Source organism: Brachyhypopomus gauderio, unplaced genomic scaffold (genome assembly GCF_052324685.1).
Source record: "Brachyhypopomus gauderio isolate BG-103 unplaced genomic scaffold, BGAUD_0.2 sc81, whole genome shotgun sequence".
NCBI lineage: Eukaryota > Metazoa > Chordata > Actinopteri > Gymnotiformes > Hypopomidae > Brachyhypopomus > Brachyhypopomus gauderio.
In genome coordinates this window covers 564,442-582,603 of record NW_027506902.1, presented here as the reverse complement: position 1 = coordinate 582,603, position 18,162 = coordinate 564,442, and the positions used below count along the sequence as shown (strand labels likewise).

Here is an 18,162-nt window from a genome sequence, read left to right as displayed (position 1 = left end):
TAATGAAGGCCATGCCGTATTCAAACATTTGCGACAATAATAATGTTTGGCAGACAATAATACAGGTTCAGGTTCAATAAAAGCTGAGGGCACAACATCTAGAACAATGGCAAAAGAAATTAATCAGTACATTATTAGCCTATATTGCCTAGACATCTCTCTCATCTATATATCTCTAGACATACTAGCTCTAATTTATTTCAAGACAATGACACATGGTTAAAGCAACCAAGCACATAAGGAAAGGTGAATGTAAGACTTTTACTATTTTTATTTATCTGTCTTAGTTTTTTCTCAGGTAAAATAATTGAAAATGGATATAGTAAAGACTTGGAAAGCACCTTGAGGTAAGATGATGAAGATGTAACAGTACTGTAACTTTCAGAAATTCCATTTCTTTATGTGACAATATTTATACTTACTTAAATTGTTGGGTCAGAAGACAACTGGTCACATACAGTACAGGACAAAAGACCCAGACATATAATGCCAATGTTTATAGTATTACTTCATGTTCTCTTTACAGTGTTTGACCATACAGCAAAAATTCTGACTTCACTGTCCTAATATTTACAAATTAATCAATCAATCATATATAGGTATATTTTCACAGTGGACCTCAGTCAGAAATATGTACTTCAGTACAGTTTAAAAAATCTCTCTTTCATCCATACTGGATCTGGACATACTAGTATTAGAAAGATCCATGTCTCTCCTAGCCAACTGGAAACTGATAAATAAATGTAAACCTTTTTTTTTTACTCAAACACAAATGGTCCAATATTACTAAAAGTTACCTATTATTCATTAGTAATATGAATATAAAGCATATGTGTGTGTAAACTTCATTTTTTGCATGGACTTTCTGGCTGAAAAAGTAGTGTATGAAATGCCAGCCTTATATTATTTTTATCAGAAAGTTATTAATTCATAAAATTCAAAGAGAATGAATTTAAATATTGTGAATGACAAAGATCTTATCACAATTATGTGGTTGTACCTCAGTGCCTCTTGGTTCCTCTCTCTCTCTCTCTCCCTCTCTCTCTCTCACACTTTTCTCTCTCTCTTGTATTATTTCTGCCTGTGGATCAACCAGAAAGACACAACTTGTTTGTGCTTTCATGTTCACGGACTGGTTTGCAAACTGAGATTACACACAGATTACACATAGTAAGTTATTTTTATGTACATAACTTTCTTTTATTATCTGTATGTCAAGATCTCAGTGGTTTGGTTGTAAGTTTCAAGTGGTGTCAAGTGCTTTGTGAAATATTTCTAATAGAGATATTGAGCAAAACTTTCAGTAGAGAAAATTTCAGACTATAAATGTACAAATGGTGATATATTAATAATTTATCTTTTTAATATATATTAATAATTTATCTTTGTAATTTATCGCTGAATTTTTATCTGATTATCTGATTTGACTGGAGATCCTTTTCAAGCAATCTAACATTGAAATTTAGTACATCTTCTAATCTACTGTACTAGGCTATGCATATAATATATAATTTCATTATCATTTTTAGCATGAACCAGCCTTAAATAGTTTCATATTTTTGCACTTATACTTGAAATAATATCCAGAATTTGTTATTACATAGTACTTCAAAGGTTTTACTTTGCATCTACTGTGGCTTTTATGTACTGAATTACTCAACTGAATCAACCAAAGGAAAATACAGTTTTCAGTCATACAATACCCCCAGAAATTTCAGTTTTAGTTTCTAATAATTCAGCACAATTCTGTGAAGTGTCTCATTTCTTTGAAAGGACAAGTTCATTAGCGTGTTCTGAAATGTAAGAACGAAAATTACACGTCTCCTTACACGCCTTATAGCATGCTGTGGGTATTGATTTGAAAAAAAGCGATATTAGCTTTTAGGACGTATCCATTTCATTATTGTTTTAACAGCACAATCTGGCAGGAGACAGATTTATTAGCAAAATGGTGCCTTTATGTATACAGAGTGGCTCTGAAAGAAAGCTTCTTTTCATATAGAAAGAACTGTGGTATTAAATTAGACAAAAAGGTGACAAGACAGCAGACACAATGGTACTAATCTTTCCAAAATCTCTGCACTCCCTGCAACCACATCTCTACTTTGAACAGATGCAAGATCACCTGCTGGGCCAGGGATCCATCTCCCTAACTGTTAGCATTTACAGACAAAACTAAGCAGAATGTTAAGAAAACTTTAATGTTTAATATGCATGATATGGAAGTGTACTATATGAAGCATATGAGACATGATCAATACAAGCCATTAGTCTATAAAACCATCCTGATAATATCACCTTGATTCTTTGGTATTTTGGCAGAAAATGTCTGAGGAAGGAAAAATGGTCTTTTCTGGTGCAGACCTGATGCCCTTTAATGACAATGAGAGCTACACTGTCAACTACGACGACTATGATTCATGTTGTGGGCAGTTGTGTGTTCAGCACACAAGCATACAATTCAACGCCATCTTCATCCCCATCCTGTACTCTCTGGCGGTGATTGTGGGATTGCTGGGCAATGGCCTGGTGCTTGGGGTCCTCTGGCAAAAGAGGCGGAGCTGGAGCGTGACGGACACATTTATTCTGCACCTGACTGTGGCCGACACCCTGCTGCTTCTCACGATGCCCCTGTGGGCAGTAGAGGCAGTAGAAGGGTGGACCTTCGGCACACCACTCTGCAAGATCACCGGAGCACTGTTTATGGTAGGAGCACTGGGTTGGGACCAAGTTTCTAAGTAACATTGTATTGATATATTTAGGTATTGCTTTTGTCTGGACACTTGACAGTCAATTTATACACAAAAAATGGTTTTAATTTTCACAGATCAATTTCTACTGTGGCATCTTCCTTCTGGCCTGCATCAGCCTGGATCGTTACCTGTCTGTGGTCCACGCCGTGCAGATGTACTCTCGTAGGAAGCCTTGGCTGATCCAGCTCAGCTGCGTTTCTGTTTGGTTCTTCTCTCTGCTGCTCTCTATCCCAGAGTGGATGTATCTGCAGGTTTCCAAAGATGGAAGACGAGGTGAGAGAACGGATTGTGTTCAGTGGTATCCTGAGGAGTGGCGTCTGCCCTCCCGCCTGCTCTACCATGTGGTGGGCTTCTTGCTTCCAGCCGTGGTTTTGCTCTACTGCTACTGTTGCATCCTGGTACGCCTGCAGCGGGGCTCTCAGGGTGTGCAGAAGCAGAGGGCCATACGAGTAATCCTGGCCCTGGTGCTGGCCTTCTTCATCAGCTGGACCCCCTTCAACATCACCCTGCTGGTAGACACCATTCACACCAGTAATGTTACTAACACATCATGTGAGACCACTTCTGCTCTTGATGTTGCTCTTACGTCCACTAAAACCCTTGGCTATCTGCACTGCTGTCTGAATCCAATCCTCTATGCCTTTGTTGGGGTGAAGTTTCGTCGCCATCTGCTGGACATGATGAGGCCTCTGAGCAGAAGGCTGAAGGGCAGAGTGGACACTGTGTCTCGCAAGAGCTCAATATGGGCAGACTCTGTGGACACCTCACACACCTCTAATTTCTAAGGGAACACGCCATGTTATCCTGGTTTCTATAAAGATATGAACTGCACGAAATTAAAGGAGGATGTTGCAGTTTCTCATAACAATTCTATTACGAAACAAAAAAAAAATGTTTACACCAGCAACAGTAAGTAGAAATAAATAGCTTTCCATCGTAAGCATTTTGGGTATATGTTTCTTAAAATGTTTTTTAGGTTTTTTTTTTTACATTTTCTTGATCACTTGGATCATCTATGAATTAGATAGATACGTAGATTTACACCGGTTTACATATTCAGAGACAGTGGTGATGGCAGTGTTCTATACATAATTTCTCTGTCCGTTTCATGTAAATCTGGACTACCTACGATAAAGTACTGGAAACTCACTGGAACTAAAAAAAAGTTAATAACCTCTGCAATTAAAAATTCGTGCATTGACGTGTTGCATTAACATTAGCATCAGAGCAGTTCATCCTTGTGTTAAGAAAGAAGTGAAGCATTTTGATGGTACTTTAAATGTACTTTAAACTGTGCCCTAATAACTTTGTAAAATAGGCTTACAGTAATAGGAATTTAGTCTCAGCACTGGATGGTCACATGTAAATATGTCTCTTACATTGTTCTTCTCTCAAGAACACATTCTATATAAATGTAAATGTAATTTTATAATGTTTTTATACAAATTGTGTTGTATTTTTGTCAGAGTTTGTGTTCATAATAAAAACTCATAATGAATGTAGGTTAATCATTTTACTGTTTATTTTACAGGAAGACATGACAATCAGCCCACTTTAAAAGTGGCAGACTAAATAAATGTTCTCTAGTAATTGTAGTGATTCTGAAGCATTCTGAACTAGGCCCCTCTACATCAAAACAGTAAGACTGCAAAAAATATTTAAAATTTTTCAAATATAAGGTAAACAGGAATATGTAAATGTAAAATGTAAATGTGCCATATTTGTCAATTGAGATTTTCACCCCAATCAAAATTTGTCCTCCACATTTATCATCTGCAGTGATCACTAGGGGGCTGTACACACATGCCCAGAGTAGTAGGCAGCCCTAGCCCAGTGCCCAGGGAGTAGTTGGGGTTAGGTGCCTAACTCAAAATTGCTTCACTCATGGTCTGGGGCCTGAGAATCAAACCCTCCAGTCACAAGACTGGTTCCCTAACCACCAGACCAAGACTGCCCAAATTATTGCTGAAAGACCAAGCTAAAAAGCCTGATTTAAAATTTGAATTACACTATTTACTCTCATTAAACTGAATCCTGAAATGGCTGCTTTTCATGTTTAAATGAATGTGCATGTGTTCATTCGTCTCACTTGTGGTTGGTCTACATTATGTGTGGCATCTGTTTTGTTGTTAAGTTTGAAGGTGTTTAATGTGTGTCTATGTAGTTTGTCGCGTGTCTATGTAGTTTGTCGCTCCATGTTTGTTTTGTCTATGTATGTTGTGCTAAGCGCAAGTGCGGAGCCTTTGTATTGTAATAAAACACTTTCTGAATGAACTCTGGTTTCGGCATCCTGCCTACCCCTCGCATTACAGAAAGATGAGCCCAACAGGATGCCTATGGGGAAGCACGGGGTAAGGAAGAAAGGGCAGCGCGGTCGTGCCCTCTCCCCCGTGCACCCCCGTGTCGTCACAGATACCGCCTTGAAGAGCAAAGGTGAGATCATTAAAGTGTACCTGGAGAAACACACTCGCAGCAAGAGGAGGGGCTGGCTGGGTTCTATAGAGACCTCGTGAGCATAGCAGCTCGCTCAGGAGCAGAATTCGGAGGAAACTGTGGACTACCTAGGCGATGGGAATAGCCCCCTGCCATCAGTGGAGTACTACCAGGGTGACATCAGCCCGTCGCCATCCAAATGCTCTGTGGAGACAGTGAAGTATCAGGGTCGAGAAGCTCTAGGAGGCCAGATCCCCAGAGGACACCTCGATGGGGACGTCCACCCCCTCTGAGGGCAGAGGAGGAAGAACACCCTGGCCCAGATCCTGAGGCCCCTCCGTGGGTCCCTCTTCCATCTCCTAATGTCGTTGCATGCCCCTCAGGGGCATCCAGGAGTGTTGGATGCACCCCTAAAGCGCTCAATGCTGGTCTGTACCTCTACCTTGTCTTCACTGATCTCTAATCCACACCCTCTCTCCTGGCAGTAGCGGGGCAGCATTGGCTCTGCAATCATAGTTGTGCTGACCCTGGGCAGCAGCCACACTTGCTCTACTTCATGCTAACTGAAACTGAACTGACACATTTTCCCATTATGCACCCATACCCACTCCCCTTGAGTAAGTTTATCTACAGGGAAATATATACCCAGTGCAACATGGACAGGGAGAGGGCAATGTCTTCTAAATATCCAGGAGAACGGGGGAAAGCCTGTAGTACTATGGACAGTATTATTATAAGATAAAAGCAATCTGGAAGATACTCAGCATTCCAAAATCAGGGTCATACAGGCAGTCAGTCAAATCTGAAAGGGAGTCTGTAATATTAACATAACCCACACGCAAAGACATACTTTGACACAAAGAACAAACAAGCACAAACCATAATACAAAAAAACCAAGCGCAAACATGAAACATGATATATATATATATATATATATATATATATATATATATATATATATATATATATATATATATATATATAAATATTACAGACTCCCTTTCAGATATATATATATATATATATATATATATATATATATATATATATATATATATATATATATATATATATATATATATATATATATATATATATATATATATTGGTTTATTCTAACAATCACAACAACAATACACAGCCAAAACCTCCTAATGTCACCAAGCACAACATTCACAATACCCGCCACCATGCTTCAAGCTTGAAGCTTCAAGGCTTCAGTGATGATGACATCTAGTGGACAACTGAAGCCATAGCAACCTCTAAAGCGTGTCACAGAAACAATGGCACCATTTGAATCCTATGACAGCAATAAAAGTTCAGAAAAGTCTGAGTGGTCATTCAAGTGTTTTGTTCATTGTTGCAAGGACGGACGGCGGTGGAGTGGACAGAGAGATGCAATGAAGCTTACTTCCCCAAAATAATGTGCATTTTATTTTTTTATTTTTCTTTTTGACCACTTTTCTTCAAACAGTGCAAGTATGTACAGTGTCCCCAAAATAAAGTTGAAAAAAATGCAGAACATAAACTAAGCAAACAAAATACCTAACTGCAAAAAATTAACTGGCTTCAAGCTTGCCAGGCTAAATAAAGATGAATGATCCTGAACATCACTTCTAAATAGCCCAATTCACAGTACTGTATGCCACAACGTCTACCCCTCAACTCCTGTTCTGGAGCCTCTCCTGGGCTTCTATACCTGTAGCCCCTCCCTACAGATGGGCCCATTTGCACAAATAAATCAATCAACTAAATACCAACATTCTAAATGAAAAATAACAGAAAAGAATAAACACAAAATACATAAACACCCAAAATAATTTTCACTAAACAAAAATCCCCACTACACTTTATAAAATACATTTTCCCCAAACTCAGTAAAACACCCCCGCTAAAATAGTCTGTGCCGTCCAGAGCGCACCGACCCCCTAATACCCCCATACTCAAATAGGCCATCTATTTCTGGCCCGCGAGTTGTTTTGAAAAGTTTAAATGATTTTTTTTTCAATCGTGCTATCCGCTGTTATTTTGAAATAACAAGGCTGGGGATTGCCTCCATGGCAACAATAAACAGATCGCAGATGCCCAAATACATACCCCCCCACCCCCGGATAGGCCCCTTCAGTCATTGAAAAAAAAAATCTCAAGACAAGGCTGGGGATTGCCTCCATGGCAACAATAAACAGATCGCAGATGCCCAAATACGTACCCCCCCACCCCCGGATAGGCCCCTTCAGTCATTGAAAAAAAAAATGTGGCCCCTCATCATTTCTATTTGAGTACGCCTGCCCTAATAATATAGAATGGACCAGTCCCTTAAGTAAGAATGACACCACTGGACACTTGGAGGCTAGTGCTTGGCATCATTGTTTCTCTTCTGTTAACCATGGCTATCTCTAAAGAAACAGAGGTTCCATTGATGCCTAAAAGCTCCAGGGCGCCCAAGAAAGACCAGCAAGCACCAGGACCGTCTCTTAAAAGTGTTTCAGCTGCGGGATCGGGCTACCAGTAGTGCAGAGCTTGCTCAGGAATGGCAGCAGGCAGGTGTGAGTGCATCTGCATGCACTGTGAGGCGGAGATTCTTGGAGCAAGGCCGGGTCTCAAGGAGGGCAGCAAAGAAGCCACTTCTCTCCAGAAAAAACATCAGAGACAGACTGATATTCTGCAAAAGGTACAGGGAGTGGACTGCTGAGGACTGGGGTAAAGTCATTTTCTCAGATGAATCCCCTTTCCGATTGTTTGGGACATCTGGAAAACAGCTTGTTCGGAGAAGACGAGGTGAGCGCTACCACCAGTCTCAAACAGAGACAGCAAACGGGAGTGTAAATGCAGTGCTACTCACACAGTAGGTCAGCTAGAGTTTTAAAAATAGCAGATAGCAGATAGCTGCCTCTGCGCCCGTGTGCTTGCGTGAATGACTGGGCGTATGAGTGTGTGATTGGCGTAAGCGTCACGGCTCCTCCGTGACATTCATTCATACCAAATAATGATTATATTGTCATTATTTGTTTGTCATTTGGGTACTATGGTTGATTTGGAAGGATTATTTACAGAAGCAGGCGAAAAAAAAAACTTACTTATTTAGTTTAGCGTTTGGTAATTAATGTGCCCCCTTAGATAAAGGTACAGATCCAGGGGTTCATAGGCGAAGGGTTTTATGGTAAACTAGGGCACTGGTGCTATCATCCTGTCACTTCACATGGCCACTCAAATTTGTTGACAGTGTAGGTGGATGGATGCCAATGTCTCAGGATGCTCCTCATTCTATTATCTTCCTGTTCTGCTCATTTAGTTAGGATGTAATAATTTAATTGCCGGAGTTGCTGTCACACTCCAGAAATGTTTAAATTCCCTCTGTCCCACATATAATCCCATACAGAGCTACTTGTCCCTCTTTTCCTTTTCCCAATGGCTGCATTCCTACTCAAGAAATACTGAGACATGGAGAGATAAGCCTTTCCCAATATCCCATAATCAATCCACCCTGGGCCAGCCACCTCCTGCTTAACCAGCTAGGATGAAGGATCAACACACTGCCCTGGATCCTCTCAACACCCAAATTCTCCGCTGCTACGACTGTATCTCCATGGCCATGACCAGCAAAAACCCTAGGACTCTTAAGAATTACGTAGAAAACACGTATATAAATACACACAAAGATGAGAATTATTCATCATTCCCATTACTAATTTGTTTATGTATCTCTAATTACTGTTGTCATGGTGACCGGCATTGGCCAGAGGAGGTGGGATTCCCACACTGAGTCTTGGTTCATCTCAAGGTGTTTTCCTCATGCTCTTAGGGAGTTTTTTCCTTGCCACTGTCACCCTTGGCTTGCTCACTGGGGGCTTGGACTCAACACACTTGTAAAGCACTATATAAATACATTTTGATTGATATGTAAATCATGGAAGATGAGCAAATACTTTTGGCAATATAGTGTATTTTACTGTCAACCTTGACAAGGTGTTGAGGCAGGACATTACTCTCACCAATAACATTTCCAAATGCTACAGAACTAATTAAGGCTCAAACAGAAACAACATTTAGCCCAATGTAAATTCACTATAACACGGATAAGTGTTCATCTGAGAGACTCGCCATAGTTTGTGTCTTGGAGCTTTCGGGACAGGTGCTCATGTAATGCTCTGAGTTGCTGCAATATAAACATATTCCTTCATGATATTTCTTATTTCTTTCCTCTAGTGCCAAATGGGCGCTTGCAACTTCCATTGGTTCTAACTCCTAGCGTTTATTCTGAACACAAACTAGCACCCGTAGTGCAAGGTGTTGAAGTACGAATTTAAAAAGTTGTGTAAATGAATGGACATTCTGATGAACTCTGAAATGGCAGTTTGATTATTTTTACAAGCTAATTCTGATTTTAGTGGCATTGATACTCTAAAGTACAGTCTTTAGGGCCTTTTCACTCCATCCACTCTGAGCTGCAAGTGTTCAAACTGTTGTTGCATATTAGATTAGATTAGATTCAATTTTATTGTCATTGCCATAGTACAGGTACTGGACAATGAAATGCAGTTTAGTATCTAACCAGTAATGCAAATGAGCAGAAAGTGCAATAAGTACATGAGCAGGTAGTGAATAAATAGGATATACATTTAGGATATAGATACAATAGATATCTATACAATAGATATATGTACTATAAAATAATACACAGAAGAGCAGTGTGCAGTACAGTTGGACTGAAGCTGTAGCAGCAGCAGTATTGCTTTTTAGCAGTATAAAGTGCAAATATGGTATGACAGGATATATATAGTGTATATATATATATATATATATATATATATATATATATATATATATATATATATATATATATATATATATATGTGTGTGTATATATATATACAAATTGGGAAGTTCATGTCAAAATTAAGTTTAGGGACATATGGTAGGTAAAGGGGCGGCGGGTAAGCACCGTCACTGAGGGGAGGTGTGTGAGGGGTAGCTGGAGGAGGGGCATGATTGTGGTTCAGCTGCAGGTGTTTTTGCCTGATGTAAGTGAATCAACTGTTATCCAGGGTCCTTTCCATTCTGTAAATGAATGCCACAGTTATAGTTAGCGACCCCCCCCCCCCCCCCCCCAGCCCCAGCATTAGAGCTTTGGCAGTGGGACGAATAGGTGACATCTCGGCGGCACTCAGCGATATATCAGCTGAACAACCTGTCAAAAGAGCTCTGGTTATAGGAGATTCGCAGCTTTAACTTAAAGATGCTGGCAAATACTCCAAGATTGTCTTACACATTGACACTAATGATGTGGGGTTAATACCGTCACAAAATACTAAGGATAATGTTAAAGAGGTGTGTGAGCTAGCAGGAACGATGTCAGATGCTGTAATAAGCTCCGGCCCCATACGAAACCTACAGCAGGTCATGGGCGCTTAACTGTCTAAATGTCTAAATGGTGCTGAGAAAGCTGTGGGTTTTATAGATAACTGGTCCCGTCTTGAGGGCAGGCCTGACATTTTGAAGTGGAACAGCAGATGACATGGCTCCCCAAACCATCACTGATTGTGGAAACTTCACACTAGACCTCAAGCAGCTTGGACTGTGTGCCTCTCCTCTCTTCCTCCAGACTCTGGGACCTTGATTTCCAAATGAAATGCAAAATTTACTTTTTTGATTTCCAGCAGGACTTGGCACGTGTCCACACTGCCAAAAGTACCAATCCCTGGTCTACAGGGTATTGTCAAGAGGAAGATGAGAGACACCAGACCCAACAATGCAGATGAGCTGAAGGCTGCTAACAAAGCAACCTGGGCTTTCATAACACCTCAGCAGTGCCACAGGCTGATCGCCTCCATGCCACATCGCATTGATGCAGTAATTCATGCAAAAGGAGCCATGACCAAGTATTGAGTGCATTTTCTGTACATACTTTTCAGTAGGCCAACATTTCTGAATTAAAAATGTTTTTTTCAGTTGGTCTTATATAATATAAAAAATTTCTGAGGTAATGATTTTGGGTTTTCATTAGCTTGCATTAACATAAGCAAATGAACATTAACAGAAATAAATGAATCCATATATGCGGTTTACTTTTTGTATTGAATTACTGAAATAAATGAACTTTTTCATGATATTCTAATTTATTGACATGCATCTGTATGCGCAGTTATCAGAATAAGTGACAACACTGTCTTATTTCTCGACAACACACATGTAGGACATGGGCAACAATGATCTCTGCGGTCACAAAATTCGGTGGTCACAGATTTTGGTGTAATACTTGCACAGTTGTAGGATAGACACGTCTATATGTACTCAAGACTACTTTTTCCATGAATTTCCCAGGATTACGTTATAGAGATGATGCTGCAATGTGACTGAACAGCCACGAAGTGGCGCCAAACACAAACATTTAACAGGAGATTCCCAAAACATCAAATTGCACATTACATGGTATTTTACTTAACGACTTTACAGCCGCTTCAGTCAGTCTCTGTTCGTGGTGCATGCCATCCAGACGTGCTCTCACAGTGTGGCATGGCTGGGCCAAATCAGCTTGTTGTTCAGTCTTCTTTTTCTGTATTTTTGCTCCTCACTGGATGTAGCTGCAAGTAGGTTTCATAGCAGGAATGTAAAACCATTTGTTTCCAGAGCAACACTCTGTAGGTTGGAGACTATGTCTGGTCTGCTCTGACTCAAGGTGGGCTTCTTGCTTCCAGTTGTGGCTCTGGTGTGCTGCTAATATTGGTGTGCGGCAACATGTCTTGTGTATATGTCATTAATAGTGTTAGTCATGATCATTTTTATATTTAAAAAAATCACTGAAATGGGCTTAGAAATATTTTCAGTGACATAGCTTTCCTGACTTGTCAAAGGCTAGTGTTCACATAATCCTGAGAAGAAATAACCTGCTTACCTGGAATTGTATAAACAAATAATCACACATGACAACATTCTGAATGTGAAAAAAATGGCTGTTTTGTGCACAGGAACTCGTGATAAATTGACAATGGCCCAAATTTTAATTTAGGTTTAAACGTATTTATTTTTAGACATTTTCTTCAGCTCTCCCTCTGCCTGCTCATATCTGACAGACATCTGCCAAGATCCACAGATCACAGTATTGTGAGCAGCAGGTCATGAGAACCAGGTGTTTTTTTTTGTTGTTATATCAATTCATTATTTTTATTGACCATAAGCCTATTATATAATATTTTATTTAATTATTTAATACGCAAATAACTTTGTAAAATATAACCACCTATGAAGGTAAATCTTTTAAAATAGCTATTTCTAATGAAGCCACCAGGGGGCAGTGGAGTTAACTGCTATTTCTGTGGTTCCTAAACTTGCTAGTGACCACGCTGCAGTTCTAAGCTATGCTATTGGCTTGACACCAACAGACTTGACAGAAAGTCTGAAGTGGTGTTTAACAAGAAATGTACATGTACTGTTTATGTACAATGATAGCAAAAAGGTTTTTTTACTAACTTTTTTACACATTTTCTTACTAACTTTATTCCCAGTTATTTTTTTTTGCCTTGGCCAACCCTCTCTCTTTGGAGGACCTATATTTAATAATATATGTTTACGTGTTTTATGAATCTATAAGGTCTTTATAGAATACAGTACAGGCAAAAGGTTTGGACACACCTTCTCATTTAATCTGTTTTCTTTATTTTGATGACATTTACATCGTAGATTCACAGAAGGCATCACAACTATGAATGAACGCATGTGGAGTTATGTACTTAACAAAAAAAAGGTGAAATAACTGAAAACATGTTTTATAGTCTTAGTTTCTTCAAAATATCCACCCATTACTCTGATTACTGCTTTGTACACTCTTGGAACTCTTTCAATGAAAGAAAACCCATTGAACGAGGAGGTGTGTCCAAAACTTTGGCCTGTACTGTAGGTATAAAAAAGGAATCATAATCAATACTGATATCCACACACATAATAAAGTAGAGAAATGAAATAAAATACAACATAATATACAACATAAGTTTCCAATACACATAGCCTATATGTTTTAGGATACAATTCGATATGATGCAATACAAACTGAAATTGGACAGACAAGATCATTGCAGATATGACCGTTGCCGGAACTTTTCTGGTTTGTGCTACTTTTGGAGACAATGTAATGCAAGAGTAGTGAACACATGATTCAGAACACAAGACAAACTTACAACAGCAGTTGACAAGTCTATTGCTTAAAATAAATCACACGCAAACACACAGGTACCTACACATGCAGCCACAGAATGTGAAAAACAATTAGGTATTTTCTGTGTTCACACAACAGTATGTTGTGATACTTTCATAAATGAAAAAGGCCTAAAGCATTACAGTTCACTGCATGGAGGGAAAACAGTGTTAAAGTTCACAATTTGTCATTTGTTCAAAGTATAATGCACATCTCAGATCATCTCTACTAGCTCTTTCTTTTCATGTTTCAGCTGAGTCATTGCAAACACATGGTTTGAAAGAAAATGTATTCAGGAACTAATGTGTGAAAACCTTACAAAAAGGTCATATGCTATGCTAGGTCATCAAAATATACTATTGAATACATTGTTCTAGTAAATTAGTCCTTGTTCTATAGTGCAGGCTTGATTAGCATTTGTTTATTTATTAGCATCAGTGCTGAGTAATGAGCTAATGGAGTGAAAAGAAACTAAATCAAGGGACAATGACCCATTAGGTACTGTCAAAACCTCCTTACAGCCTAACTCCTAAAAATGTCTTACTTTATTTCCGGACTTTTCCATTTGGTTCCAATAGGTGACTCACTTTAACGGAGTATGGAATGCCCATTATCTGTATGGACATTAGCACTAGCATTATGTACGCATTCTATCCTGATGCTACTGCTTGTGTGCTTGCTTTCACATAGTGGTGTCATTATATCAAAACATAGAACATACCATTACAACCATAATTAGGGACGATGCTGTAACCGATAGAAGGAAGCTGAACAAATATATAAATCATATGTATTTAAAATATGTTCTTTAACATTAACAAGACAGATAGATCTCATTAGTATTTACCACATGGCTCATGGGAGGCAGGTGACTGCCTATATTTGCCTACTGTGTATTCTGCAGTTAGCCAAAAAATTTTTTTTTAAGCCTGTGTGATTTCCAACATTAATACATGTCTTTTAAAAAGCTGCTCATGAACATGGGAAATCCCATTACAGTACAAAATGAGGCACTAGAGTACAAAACGAAAGCAGTACTTACGCAATACTGGACAACACTGAGATCGGAGGGATCAAATGATCCTGACTCACTTACATTTGTCACAGAAAACACATCATACCTATGATGTTGACATTGCAGACATGTTCCCTGCACCTTCCCCTATTCCCCCAAGTTTACAACAAACCATTACAAATCGATAGATACCAAGTGTTGTATGTATTAAAACATATTAGTAGAACAGAAGCATGTTCTTCTACTCTAGCATTTCTTTTTTTGTTTTAAAGTGCAAAAAAATAGCATAACGATCAGTCTCTTCTCATCTCACATGAGTTCATGGACACACTAGAACATCTTTAGTGTAAGGTTTCCATAAATTATCAAATTAAGACTCACAGTTCAGGTCTCAGTCCCAAAAACCCTTCAGTCTGTATCCTGATCAAAGCACTTCTGTCACAACCGTCTGATTTTCGGTACATTTTTTAACGTGATTCATTGTCTGCAGTGAACTTGTGTCTTCAGATGGACCTTTGTTGTCCACATCTTCTGTATACCACAGGGAAATGTCCCCAGTGTCCAGTACACAGCTGTGGCTTTTTAGGATGGTAAACACCCAGGAGCGAAATTTCCCAGAGAGGCTGATGTAGATCACAGGATTGATGGTGCAGTGAAGAAAACCCAGAACTGCTGTGAGCTTCACTGACGTCCAGCTATTCTGCTCACACGTTCCCGACAGCTCTGCCAAGCCCCTGTGATTGAGCTGTACAGTGTTTACCAGCAGGGCGATGTTGTAGGGGGTCCAGCTGATGAAGAAGGCCAGCACCAGTGCCAGGATGACCCATATGCTCCTCTGCTTCGGAGAGCCCCGCTGCAGGCGTACCAGGATGCAACAGTAGCAGTAGAGCAAAACCACGGCTGGAAGCAAGAAGCCCACCACATGGTAGAGCAGGCGGGAGGGCAGACGCCACTCCTCAGGATACCACTGAACACAATCCGTTCTCTCACCTCGTCTTCCATCTTTGGAAACCTGCAGATACATCCACTCTGGGATAGAGAGCAGCAGAGAGAAGAACCAAACAGAAACGCAGCTGAGCTGGATCAGCCAAGGCTTCCTACGAGAGTACATCTGCACGGTGTGGACCACAGACAGGTAACGATCCAGGCTGATGCAGGCCAGAAGGAAGATGCCACAGTAGAAATTGATCTGTGAAATTGAGAAAAAATGAAATCTCCTCAATGGTCTTAATTAATAACACCATATCGATGTACATGAAATCAAAACAAAGTGCAAAAACAGATGCAAATATGTTGAGCTCAAACTCCCTCAAACTTTCTTGTTTGAGACATTCTCAGAATAGAGCAACCCTAAACATACCGTAAACAGTGCTCCGGTGATCTTGCAGAGTGGTGTGCCGAAGGTCCACCCTTCTACTGCCTCTACCGCCCACAGGGGCATCGTGAGAAGCAGCAGGGTGTCGGCCACAGTCAGGTGCAGAATAAATGTGTCCGTCACGCTCCAGCTCCGCCTCTTCTGCCAGAGGACCCCCAGAACCAGCCCGTTGCCCAGAAACCCCACAACCACCGCCAGAGAGTACAGGATGGGGATGAAGATGGCCCAGAACCGGGAGAGGTTACTTATGTGGCAGTCTTCCTCATACTCATAGTCCAAATAGTCAAAGGTGCCGTTTTGTTCAAACAGCCCTCGCAGGTCAAGCTCCATGTTTGACTGAAAACAAAACACAGATGTTTATCTACACTAATATTCCAAGTACTCTGGTAAACGTACAGGCCAGAACAAGTTTGTGTGGTGCTTGCGAATGTCATGCCGACGTGTTTCTATGCGGCAAGGGGAGTCACAAGAAGATATATAGCAACAGTCACATGGCTGGGTTTCAAAACTCAGCCTAACACTTCCACTCTGCACTGTGCAGCTGACCACTAAAAAAATAAAAAAACAAAACACTTACAGACACCACCCACAGTGGCCACAGGCTGTTCCTATCGTGCCCATATGTAAGCAAAGGACATGTTCTGGTCCATACAGCAACTCAGTAAAAACATGACTGAGTTGCTAAGAATCTAGGTTCTTCATAGTAACGATTGACAGCTTCTGCAGTTACAACACGAATGAGTAGCTAATGGTTTATTTTACTGTTGTCGTTTATATTGAAATATATATGCACAACATAAAGCTTTTTCAAGCACACACACAAATTCACATGCACGTCAAATAAATGTAACATACAAAAATACGTAAATGTACTTGTTACACAAGAATGATATATGCGTTTTCTAAACCTTAGATTACTATTAAGCAGACTGACAACACAGCAAAATAAACACTGATACTTTAAACTATGGAGTATACAGAAGTGAAAGCTATACAGAGGGAAAATGAGGGGAAGACTGAAATTACAGGAATAGCTGCAGGCACGTTTTCAAGAAGTGTGGCAAGAATGTGGGAGAAACGTACCGCATTATCCATGCCAGAAGTTCAGTTTCTCTCACTCGAGCGATGACTTCTCCTGTCTCCTGTCACGTCGTCCTCGGCGTGTGAAATCCTAGAAAACCGCCGTCCGATCTTCGAAATAAGTAAACCAGCGCGCATGCGGAAGCAGGCTGTAAGAGGGGCCGGCGATGTGATCATTGTGGGAAAATCCAGCTTTCTGACGCAGAGCTTGGCGGAGATTTGACAGTCTCAACCATAGATGTTTAAGGTTGAATACCTCTCTCGTTCAGTCTCATAGTAAAACCATCAAAAACCTGTAATAGCCTAACGAAACTAACGTAATGTAACTACTCTAAGAAGTAGCAAGCGACTGACACTTCCTTTCAATCACACAATAAACACGCAACAGGCACTCCAAAATGTATATTTCAGCGCCCTCTTGTGACAAACACCGCGAATTAAAAACGTTCGTAAAAATGTAAAAGCACATTACGTTATCGTTGCTGCCCCCAGTGATCTGCGGGTGCGGCCGTGATCCCCTCCCCCGTTCCAAAGCTAAAGCTCAACATCTAGCTTGCTAGTTCATCATATATCTCAGTCTAAAATGTACACTCAAAAAATACAGAAAGGAGGGGGAATCAAAGCCTGAATTCAAAGGCAATGTTTTGCAACTTTTTGGCACAGCAGCTGTTTACTTATGTAAGTCAGCTCCCTCGGCTGCTGAAACGGTCATAGAAAGACTTGACCAAAATGAAAATCACCCACTCTGTCTGTGACCCAGTACAACGTGTGTACATTAGGTTTGATTTTCTAGCATTTAACAATACATGACAAAATTGATTTGTGTAAGACAAAGCATTAAATTCATTAAGTTATTTTGAGAAGTGATGGTCGTCAATAACAAATACAAAGCAAGAATAAATAGAAAAAAGATTGTTTGTAGTTCTAAACATATTCAGGGTGTTTCTACTCACTTCTTTGCTTCTCCCACAACGTTATTCTTCTCTTCTACCGCGCCAAGTACATGTGAATGGAGTATTATGCAAAGTAGGCAATAACGTCATTTAGAGATTCTAGCGACTTTTCGGACAGCCGGTAGTTACTTTTCTTACTGAGGAGGTGGTAACTCTGTTAATATTTACCAGAGGCAAGGATCATGTATCTTGCAGGGGTTTACTCCCATAGCAAATAGCATTAATAGTAGGTTCCTTGAGGGGAACAATAAAGTTTTATCTTAACCTAAATCACGAATGAACAGAGGTCATCCAGCAAGTACCTTCATGAAGCATAATCTCCATTTTACACACACTAAGTTTTATAAACAAATGCACAGGTCCT

General features: G+C 40.0%; 2 protein-coding genes across 3 annotated transcripts; one reads left to right on the top strand and one right to left on the bottom strand.

Annotated features, from left to right (window-relative positions):
- Positions 1-1,054: 1,054 nt before the first annotated feature.
- Positions 1,055-4,263, top strand: cxcr3.1 (chemokine (C-X-C motif) receptor 3, tandem duplicate 1). Its single transcript, XM_076991218.1, has 3 exons — positions 1,055-1,170; positions 2,323-2,706; positions 2,828-4,263. Exons 2-3 carry the CDS (start codon positions 2,326-2,328, stop codon positions 3,536-3,538), a joined length of 1,092 nt encoding a protein of 363 aa, XP_076847333.1. The 5' UTR covers positions 1,055-1,170; positions 2,323-2,325; the 3' UTR covers positions 3,539-4,263.
- Positions 4,264-12,051: 7,788 nt separating this feature from the next.
- On the bottom strand, positions 12,052-17,956 carry LOC143493060 (C-X-C chemokine receptor type 3-like). Of its 2 annotated transcripts, XM_076991166.1 has the most exons (4): positions 17,799-17,956; positions 16,849-16,994; positions 15,751-16,101; positions 12,052-15,579 (listed from the first exon to the last, which is right to left on the bottom strand). In XM_076991166.1, the coding sequence occupies exons 2-4, from the start codon at positions 16,858-16,860 to the stop codon at positions 14,815-14,817; spliced, it is 1,128 nt and encodes a 375-aa protein (XP_076847281.1). In that variant the 5' UTR covers positions 16,861-16,994; positions 17,799-17,956; the 3' UTR covers positions 12,052-14,814. The 2 variants fall into 2 exon arrangements, with proteins under 2 accessions (XP_076847281.1, XP_076847280.1); XM_076991165.1 differs by lacking the exon at positions 17,799-17,956 and having other exon boundaries at positions 16,849-17,450.
- Positions 17,957-18,162: the final 206 nt, after the last annotated feature.

Bases quoted from the DNA above. Each gene is read 5' to 3' on its own strand.
- cxcr3.1 (XM_076991218.1), top strand. From the start codon at position 2,326: ATGTCTGAGGAAGGAAAAATGGTCTTTTCTGGTGCAGACCTGATGCCC. The intron at 2,707-2,827 runs GTAGGAGCACTG...TAATTTTCACAG, and splicing joins TCACCGGAGCACTGTTTATG to ATCAATTTCTACTGTGGCAT.
- LOC143493060 (XM_076991166.1), bottom strand. The intron at 15,580-15,750 runs GTATGTTTAGGG...TCAATTTCACAG, and splicing joins TCACCGGAGCACTGTTTACG to ATCAATTTCTACTGTGGCAT.